This window comes from Myiozetetes cayanensis, unplaced genomic scaffold (assembly GCF_022539395.1).
Source record: "Myiozetetes cayanensis isolate MyiCay16 unplaced genomic scaffold, myiCay2020 scf5-8, whole genome shotgun sequence".
Classification (NCBI taxonomy): domain Eukaryota; kingdom Metazoa; phylum Chordata; class Aves; order Passeriformes; family Tyrannidae; genus Myiozetetes; species Myiozetetes cayanensis.
The window spans coordinates 23,430,160-23,440,209 of record NW_026087742.1 but is presented as its reverse complement, the minus strand read 5'-3'; the positions used below and the strand labels follow the sequence as shown (position 1 = coordinate 23,440,209).

Genomic DNA, 10,050 nt, shown 5'->3' with positions numbered 1-10,050 from the left:
AACACCCCATGGGTAATCTAGGCTCTTGACTCCTGCTCACTTTAACAAGCTCTCTCAACTTTAAATTTCAGGACCACTCATTCTCTTATGTAAACCCTGCAAAATTTGCATGGCCAACTGTGTTTTCAATACTATTTCTATTACAGTAAAAAAACCACTAAGCCTTTTGTTAATGCAACATTACATTTGCACAGTTAAATAACAGTAATTTGAAAAAACCTGTAATGGAAAAGTTAAAAGTTCCTCCATCAACTGTATTGTGGCTGCTTGAGAAGTATGTAATGGTAGGTTCGGTGTAGGAAGTTGGAAGAGAAAATATTATGTGTGTGCTGCACAATCAAGTTAATATTGATATTGCGTGAAGTGACTAAAGCTACGATGAAATAGAAATGAAAGTGTAAGTGCTTAAACAGTTAATAGCACAAAGCACATTTATTTATTAAAAAATGGACGAGCATCCATGCTCAGTGCATCTAAATGCATCCACTCAGCACTAATGAAATACTTTCTCTATGCATTAAAAGTAGCTGGCTTTCAATCAATCAAAGCTCAGTCAGAATTCAAACTTTTTTTTTTCCTTCAATAAAAAATTGTAGATGTGCTCTTCAGTTGCTGATATTCATTGGTTCACCTGGCATTTGAATTCTGGATTAAGCGGAAGAACTGCAGTAATTTAAAAAGAAAGGACTCAAGAACAAGGACTGCAGGGTTTTTACAAGTTGGTTGTTTCTTGTTTTGCTGGTGGGGGGTTTTTTAATGTTTGGGGGATTTAGGGAGAGATAAGTGTAATTCTTGGTTCTGTTTTTGTCCTCACAATATGTAGGTAGCTGAGGGATTTGGCCACATATAAATGGATTCACCTTTGGCTGGAGACCAATCCTGAAGAATTTTAGCCCACAGAATCTGATACTCCTGCTCATATTTAGTAGTCTAATGTCCCGAGTAACCCCATTGGTATGACTCAGCATGAGCAAGTGAGCCAAAATCTAGCTCTGAATGTTTTTGAAGGTTAGGAGTATGTCAAATACATTGTAAGAAATAGCTTTTTCTCCTTTCAGTCATGCCAGCTTCTCCAGGGAAGTATAAGATGCTGCTACCTGAGCAACTGCTGCTTCCTTTGTGTCTTTTCTCTGGACTTGTAGCTATCACTGCCTGTTCTGGATGGGAACAATACTGGGTTCAGAATCATCTAACACATATCCCTATGCAATTTATGGAGCAGAGATACAGTTCTACTGTTATTTATTATTACTTATTACAATAACTAGTGTTATAATACATATAATATTGATTAATAATTATCATATTAATTGCTATGTTGTATTAATAATTACTGTAATAAATATTAATTGTTATAATAAGTGTTATAATAAATGTTGTGGCCTTTCAGTTCTTAAAGGGGGGCTATAAGAAAGATGGGGACAAACATTTTATCAGGGCTTATTGCAATAGAACATGGAGTAATGGTTTTAAACTTCTGGAGGAGGGTCAATTTAGATTAGATATAAAAAAGATTTTTTTTTTTTTTTTTTTTTTTTTTACAATGAGGGTTGTAAAACACTGGAAACACGTTGCCCAGAAAGGTGGTGAATGCCCCAGTTCTGGAAACATTCAAGGTCAGGTTGGACTGGGCTCTGAACAACCTGACCTTGTTGAAGTTGTTCCTGATTATTGCAGGAGGTTGGACTAGAAGACCTTTAAAGGTCCCTTCCAACCAAAATGATTCTATGATTATTACTATTATTATTATTTCAATAAAATTTCATTATGCAAAAGCTCAAAGACTCCAAAGAAGTCTTGGAGACCAAACAGCCCACGGGATATTCATATCCAAAGTGGGAGATGGCCATGCATTTGAGAGTTGCATATCAAGGGGTTGTGCATGGGGTCATGAGCAGATGTATGTAGGTAAAGCAGACTTTGAATGGTTGCATAATGATGTGATGAAAATGGTAAGGTTGTGGGGCCCTATTAGATTATGTGTAAGGTAGGTGGGAGATGAGTTTATGTACGTGACTGTGGACAGCTGGGATATTGGGGTAGACAGCAGATAAGCTTTGGTGCCATGTAGGGGGCTGAGAATATTTGTGAAAGTATACAAATGAATATAGATATCAGATGTAGGTGTTGGGCACTGAGATGATGGATGACAAAGGTATAGGACAAATGAAAAGAGGAGTGTTGAGCAGTCATGTGTCAGAAATGTATAGAGCTGGTGTGGTATTAATGTGCTGGCCTAGCTGGTCTCTGAACCCAAGCTAGATGTTTTTGGGGATTCCCGCAACAAAAATCAAAACCTATCTCCTACTTCAAGCCTACATATTGATTGCCACCTCTTGATTTTGTCACACTAAGTTCCAAACATATCTTGAGGAGTGCCAAAATTATTTTTGGCTTTGCCATTTTTCAGACCATGTTCTGTTGGTATCTGTGATGGGTTGATCCTTGCTGGCCTCCAGTCACCCACCAAATTCTCTCTATCACTCCTCCTCCCCAGTGGGCCAGGGGGAGAGAAAATATGACAAAAAGTTTGTGGGTCGAGATAAGGACGATTAGCATTACAGGCAAAACAGACACAACTTGGGGAAAATTCATTCAATTTGTTACTAATCAAAAAAAATCAGGATAGTGAGAAGTAAACCCAGATCTTGAAACATATTTCCCTGACCCCTCCCTTCCTCATGGGTATAACTTAACTTCACTCCTGATTTTTTCTCCCTCTTTCCCTGCAGTGGTGCAGGAGGACAGGGAATGGGGGTTGCAGTTGGTTCATCACATATTGTCTCTGCCACTCCTTCCTATTCAGAGGGAGGACTCTTCACATTCTTCTCCTTCTCCATTGTAGAGTCCCTCCAATGGGAGATAGCCCTCCATGAATTTCTCCAGCGTGAGTCCACCCCGCAGGCTGCAGTTCCTCACTAGCTGTTCCAGTGCAAGTCCCTTCCATGGGGCTCAGGCATTCAGGAACAACCTGCTCCAGTGTGGGTTCCCCATGGGATCTTAAGTCCTACCAGCAAACCTACTCCAGTGTGGGCTCCTCCCTCCATAGGGTTTCAGGTCCTGCCAGGAGCTTACTCTAGTGTGGGCATCCCATGGGTTCACAGCCTCCCATGGGCATCCACCTGCTCCACCAAGGGGACCTCTGTGAGCTGCAGGTGGATAACTGATCTGCCCTGGGCCGTCATCAGCTGCAGGGGGAAAGCCTGCCTCATCGTGGTCTTCGCCACAGGCTGCAGGGGAATCTCTGCTCCAGTGCCTGTAGCACCTCTTTCCCCTTCTTCTTTCCTGACCTTGGTGTATTCAGGCCTATTCTCTCACATATTCTCACTCTTCTCTCCTGGCTACTTTTGCATGGCTTGCCCCCTTTCTTAAATATGTTATCCCAGAGTCTTGGAATGGGATCGGCCCACTACCTGATGGGCTTGGACTTGCCCAGAGGTGGGTTTGTCTTGGAGCCATCTGGCCTTGACACCATCAATTGCAGAGGGAGCTTCTGGCAGCTTCTTACGGAAGCTTCCCCACCAAAACTTTGCCATGCAGACCCAGTACAGCATCAGAGGATGCAAACTATCTAAAATGAAAAGCACAAAAAAGAAACATGCTCCTCATTGACTAATCAGTTGATTTTAATCCACTCTAATATTTTTAGTTTGATTTCCTTGGTAAATGAAGCCTAGCTGATAGTACATGTGTATCTGTTTGTCCATATGTTCTTCCTCCCAGTAACTTTTCAGTGCAACCAATTTCAACCACATTTAAAAGAGGGCGGAAGGCTAAAAAGTAACTTATTCCTGGATGTCTCTTAAAAACTGGCGATTAGGTAATGTTCCACTCCCTCCATAGGGGAAAACCCGTGAATTATGTAGGTTGTACATGGCAGCAGCCAACCAGGCTAAATGGTGATGGCATTTTGTCTTTCATTTTGGTCCAGTAGGAAACAGGCACGTGTTTCTAGGCTAGCCACAGCATGGATTTCTTCTTCCTACAGAAGATATCACAGGGAATATATGAAGGGATCTGGCTTTCATTACAACATGGGGGATTTTTGAGACAGCAGACAAGAACCCACGGGGAGGTAGGCTTGGTGCATTCTGTTCACAGAACAGCTTGCTCTACAGCAGTCTAATAAGAAATACTTCTAGAATGGCATCAGTAGTGATGAGAATCCTACAGACCTTTCCTATATGAGGTGCTCAACTTTGCATCTTGCACCACAATGCGTAAATTAAAGATTCGTATCCTTTAGTGTTGGCATCCTCATGGGCTGCTGTGGTGGCCCATGAAAGATGCAATGTGGCCTGAAGAGGGGCCACCAGGCTGGATGGGCAGCCCATCTGGACTGTCACACTGCATCCCACAGACTGATCTCTCAGAAGTTGTGCAGTCACACTGCCTCCTTGTCCCTGGTTGCAAAAGGACACCCTTTTGTGAAATACCTGGAGAGTGACTAATGAAAAGCCCTGTGTGAATGTTAAATAGTACTTCATTAATACTGTTCTAACCAGAGGCAATTGTTTTAGGGGGCAGTAGAGCTACAGGAGCCAATTACTCCTTGGGGAAAAAAAGTTTGGGTTACATTATGGTAGGAGGAACCTGTATTTGAAAGGAGAGAGGTAGGGGGAAAGCCTTCTGTGAGCAAACAGTGGCTTTGCAAGCTGGATTTCCCTCGCAGACGGATTCTTTCTGGTCCCTCTGAAATTGCCTGGAAGTCACAGGAGATCCAGCAAAGATTTATGCAGACTGATGCTTGCTATTTTTCCTGGAAGCTTTGGCAGCTCTGTAATTACAATCGGTGCGTCTGAATCTCCCTCTGGCCCCAGTGCACTGCCCGGGAGTGACACCCGCATCAGAGAGACCCTTGCTTTAGAATTTGTCAAGCAGAACTCAGCTGAGAAACCAAACCTGCCCTGCTGCATTTCTTTTGGCAATGAGGAATATTCCTTCACTGAACTGCTTCCCCTTGTCCACTGTAGCTGGAGCCTTAGGGACTCCTGAGCGCAGCATGGCTCGTAGACCTGTGATCCAAGAGATACATTTGTAGAGGAATGAGGGAACCATATTTCTATAGCATAACGTATATATATATTTATATATATAAAAACGAAATAAATGAGCTGGCTTGCAACACTAGGTGGCAGAGGTGGGATCTGTTCTGCTCTGAGCGCTGTCCTATAAGGCATTGCTTGTTTAAGTACAGTCGCATTTAGTTGGAGCTGCAGGAGAGAGACAGAGAGATTCTCTGTGTTTACAGCCAGCACAGCCTACAGTGGAGCGTCTAACCTGGCCCCCCCTTTCTCCAGCACTTGAAGGGGAGAGTGTGAGGTTATTTTGGAATCTGGCCACCGTAGGTCAGCTTGCGCTGCGACTGGATTGTCAGAGCTGGTAAAGCAGAGCCCAGAGGGACTGAAGGGAGACACGAATCCCATTTTCTTTGAGAGGAGAGAACGAAAAAAAAAAAAAAAAGATAAATTGAAAGAGAGAGAGAGAGAAGCGAAGAGACGGAGAAAAAGGCAGAGGAAGCAGAGCGAGTGAGAGAGAAGCATGAGGACCTACTGGCTGCACAGTATCTGGGTGCTGGGCTTCTTCCTGTCCCTCTTCTCCTTGCAAGGTATGTGATGAGTTCTTTCTTGCAATCTCCTCAAACCCTTCTGCTTCAGTTGAGGCTGATGGACTGAGGATGGCCTGAAACATGGAGCTGGAAGCTGGAGCTTCCTCTTCCCCCCTCTTCCCCTACAAACCTTCCCCCCACCTCAGGAAATAAGCCAAGGAGAGATCACTGCTGGTGAATCCTATGGTTAGAGGGCACTGCATGTGGCTGACTTTGCTGCTGTATTTATGCTTTTGCAGAGGGGAATTTGGGGGGGGGGGTGGTGTTCAGTAAGATTTGCAAAGCAAAAGAGTAGTGGGCAAAGGTGGATATCCCCTCCATCCACAACCAGTGTTTCTCATCACTTTGGGTCGCAAGTACAGATTCTCCTGGATTCTTCACTTTCCTGAGGAGATATGTTTTAAGTTTCTTTCTTTCTTTTTTTTTTTTTAATTTTTATTTTTTTGTTTGTTTGTTTGTTTGTTTGTTTGCTTTGCTTTTGTGTTTTTAAAATTATTTTTATTTTAGTTTTGCCCAGAGAGGGGTAGGTTAGAGGAATCTCTATGCCTCTGGTCTGTCTGCGAAAACATTATGTCCTTCCCCTCCACCGGGGAAAAAAAAAGAAAAAAGAAAAAAAGAGAGAGTGATGGAGGAAAGACAGAAGAAGAAAATTTGTTGGGTATGGGGTTTTGTTCAGTGGAGAATTGCCAGCTGGGTTTCTTGCTTTAAGAGCCAAGTGTGAGTATGGAATTTAGTTTGAAGTGATGACAGGCATGCTAGCTGGTTTTGAGATGCTTTCTGTAAACAGGAGTTAAGGGTTAATGCATCCCATGCTGCATATATAAATACATGTCCCATATGTACATATAAGCACAGTTCTCCAAATTGCAGCTTTTACATGATCCACACTCATTTATACACACCAGTGGTCCTTCACTTACACACATACACACACTCACGAATATAGCAGGCAAGATGAATAAACTCACTCTGGCACATACAGTTCTAGCTCCCTAGCACATTCAATTCCTGGAGAGTCTGCTTCTCTTGAGCTCACATTCTCCCTTCCTTTCTTCCCCCCATCCTTCCTTCAAGCCTCCAGCCTGAAAACTAGTGCTCATGGTTGCTTACATATTAAAATCCCTTGCCTACCCTGCTGCATCAGCCTTGTGAGCCTACATGTGTGCACACATATACACACACATAGGTGAATATATAACTAAAGAACACATATGTACTCCATCTGGCCTACTGTGTGCCTCACAGTCTCACATTTGTAGTGAGCTGCACCCTTAGAGGGTATCTTGCTCACACACATCTTTACCACACATACACACACACACACACACTCATCCCCCAACACACAGTGCTTTTCTCGCACTCTTGTGCATACTAGTGCATGAGTGCCGTATCTGGAGATGTGCCAGTCACAGCATCCTCACTTCCTCTTAGCTCATACTTTTACACACAATCTTGCATGTACTGTTCTCCTCTATTTTATGTCTACTAAGCAAATTCCCGTACAGGCAGGCTCCCTGTCACACACATGCTTTCTGTTGCAGCCTCACACCTGTCACTTCTCACATTTACTCAGTGCTCCTTTTCATACGGTCTCACTTATTCTGTTTCTGGGTTGCATACACATGCTTTTCACTGTCACATATTTCCTCTCAAACTTGGATTCTCTGAAGTCTGGACTGTGAATCCAGCACCAGCACCTTCCAGCTGACTTCCTTGCTTGCTGTGAAATGGCTATTTCTGATGGGAGAGGAGGACTTTTTTCCAGCACATAGGTTGTACATGGGGTGAAAGGAGAGCCAGTTCTTGTGTAACCTAAGCAGATGATGTCAGCAATGAAGTTGTATAGCTTGATGTGAACTTCCCTTTGCTCTGGAGGATTGCGCACAGATCTGTCAGGAAGGATGGACACTGGCAAATACCACTGACTCTGAACATTGCCTGTCTTTCTGATGCATGATCTCTAGCCTGTAGTCAATGGCATTTGCTCCACACAGTGTTTCCAAGTCACAAGCCTTTCCTGAGTTGCAATCAGAGCATCCTGATGCTACTGCAACCAGGAGCTGTTTTTTTTAGTTCTTTCTTATAGTCAGAGCTTATGCCAGAGTACAGGCACGTACAGGATTTAGCCTTCTGTTTTAGTGTGTTACTATTGCCACAGTTGTATCGGCCACTTCTATTCTGATTAAAGACATCAGGGAAGGTCTTGTGAGGGCTGTATTCCTAGCTACACCCGGAGAAGGCAGAGGCAACACAGTTGCCCTCTCCAGGTTTTGGGATGGGATAGGATGGTGAGGTGTTTGAGTGTTTGCAAACCTGGAACTGCTTTTCTACTGCTCCCAAACTTAAGACATGATATAAAAACAGACCACTGATGGATCTATTTTCATAGCCAGCAGTAATTTCCTTTCTCTGGTCTGAAGGGTGAGAGAATGGTAAGCAGGAATATTGGGGCTACTTGGGAGGAGCATGGCACCTCACAAGGAAGACTGAAGATGTTTAAAGGAGTTAAAAAAAATGAGAAAGACCCAACAAAGTAACACAACACTGCCTCCTTCCCCCCAATATTTATTTTAAATTAATTGTTATTCACTGAAAGCCTCGGTAACCAGGCTTGAACACTTCTGTAACCCTGCTGAGCACAACTCTGTGGAGCTCTTACCCCAGGAAAATGCAGTATTGGCTTTGACAGGCAGTGACCAGTCGGAACGCTTCCAAGAGCTTTGTGAGCACATCCCTCCAGAGCCAGCCAGCTGAGCCTGTACCTCTGCAAGCCATCCAAAACTTGTCCGTGCCTTCTCTCCCCTTTTTCCTTGCTGTCCACTTGGGGGTGTACCGGTGAACACAAAAACAGCTCCTTGCCTTTCTTCGTTCTCCCAGAGCCACCAAAAGCGGGGGAGAAGGGGAGCGATGCTGGCACTGTCAGGCACGGACGAGCTGAGGCTGAACAGGAGGCGATGGGGGTGTAGGGAGGAAGTGCAGCTGAGGTTGGCAGGAGACCTATGGGCTCCACTGTGCCAAGTGGCCGCACAGGCTGCCTCCTCCAGCGCCTCTGCCAGGGGAAATGCAATGGGCTGCCTGTCCCCCGCCCGCCTGTGCTCAGGGGCTTTGGCACAGAGATAGGCTTTGCTCCTTCCTCCTCAGGTTAGATGCTCCAAGTCCTGCACAGAGGATATTCACACCCCCCCCCCCCCATCATTATGTTTCCTCAATTTTGTGGCTCTGGATTCTTGCATTTCCCTGCTGCTGCGCTTCCAGTCCGCGCTGGGAGGCAGGTGGCTTGGAGGCGGAATGGTTGTTCCTCCTGCATGGTGCACTGGCCTTCCTGCCCTGTGAGGGCTGGAAGAATAAAAGTACCTATACACCCCAGCACTGCCAGTGGGTGGGATTTTCTAGTGGCATGCTGCAGCTTTTTCTTCAAATGGATTAATTTCTTAGCACAGTGTGCTTCAAATATTCTTACAGAGATCGGATTCATAAATTGGACTCAAAAGCTGAATTTTTCTTTTTCTTTTTTGTTTCCCAAGTCAAAAATTGGGTGTATATGGATAGGGAGGAGAAGCAAATGATTAAGGTCTATCAAAAATTGCATTTTGATAATTTAGAAGAATTTTGTGTTGATATTTTCATTTTTACCTACAATTACTCTAACTTAGCTGTCAATATGAAAATTAGTTTTGATTTCCTCACCCTGAGCATTTTGTTAAAAAAAAATGAATGCCTTGACAAATTATACAACATTTCCTTCAGCATTGCTTTACATTGAAAAATTCTTCTAAACAAACCCTTTCTCTGGAAAAATAGCAGCTGTTTCAAATCAGCAATTTGCTTAAAAAAAAAACCAACCCAGCTTGCTTTAATGAGTCCCCCCTAAAACCCCACCTCATTGGTTAATTGTAGAAGACTTTGGGCTTAAAGAAAAAAAAAAAAAAAACCCAGATGCCTCCACACCCCATTTAGTAAAGTAGATGGTTTAGAAAAGGATAGGGAGAATCGGCCTGCATAGTACTGGCAATTTTTATTTATAATGTATTTTTTGAGCTGCTCAAGGGTGTTCTTAAATGGGGAATGAGTCTGACGAAAGAAATCACAGAAGCACTCGGGTAAGTGGAATAGGATGCTTTAGGTTGGTACACAGTACAAATGTTATCTGTAAAGTCTCATGTTTTATAACATTACTGGGCAACGCGGGTGTGAAAAATGATGTGTTTGTTAATGCGCGAGGTATGTGCAATCTATATGGATGGAAGTGTGTACCCAAGTGTTTCTGTGCTGATAATGTGTAATGGATGGGGAGAAGAAAGGGAGGAGCAGGACTCTATGTGTATTTGTGGTGACATTGTGGTGTGCGGGTAACAGCGTGGGATGATTTTGATGCAGGTGGATAACATTAAGATACTGCCAACTGGAGAGGGAGGAAAAAAAAAAAGGGCTTTTCCTGCTGT

The 10,050-nt window shown here is 43.7% G+C and overlaps 1 protein-coding gene across 1 annotated transcript in view; it reads left to right on the top strand.

Annotated features, from left to right (window-relative positions):
• Window positions 1-5,183: 5,183 nt before the first annotated feature.
• Window positions 5,184-10,050, top strand: part of LSAMP (limbic system associated membrane protein) — a 1,001,416-nt gene continuing 996,549 nt past the window's right edge. Inside the window, exon 1 of the mRNA XM_050333580.1 lies at window positions 5,184-5,608. Coding sequence (XP_050189537.1) covers window positions 5,542-5,608 — 67 coding nt within the window. The 5' untranslated portion in view covers window positions 5,184-5,541. The remainder of the gene's footprint in view (window positions 5,609-10,050) is intronic.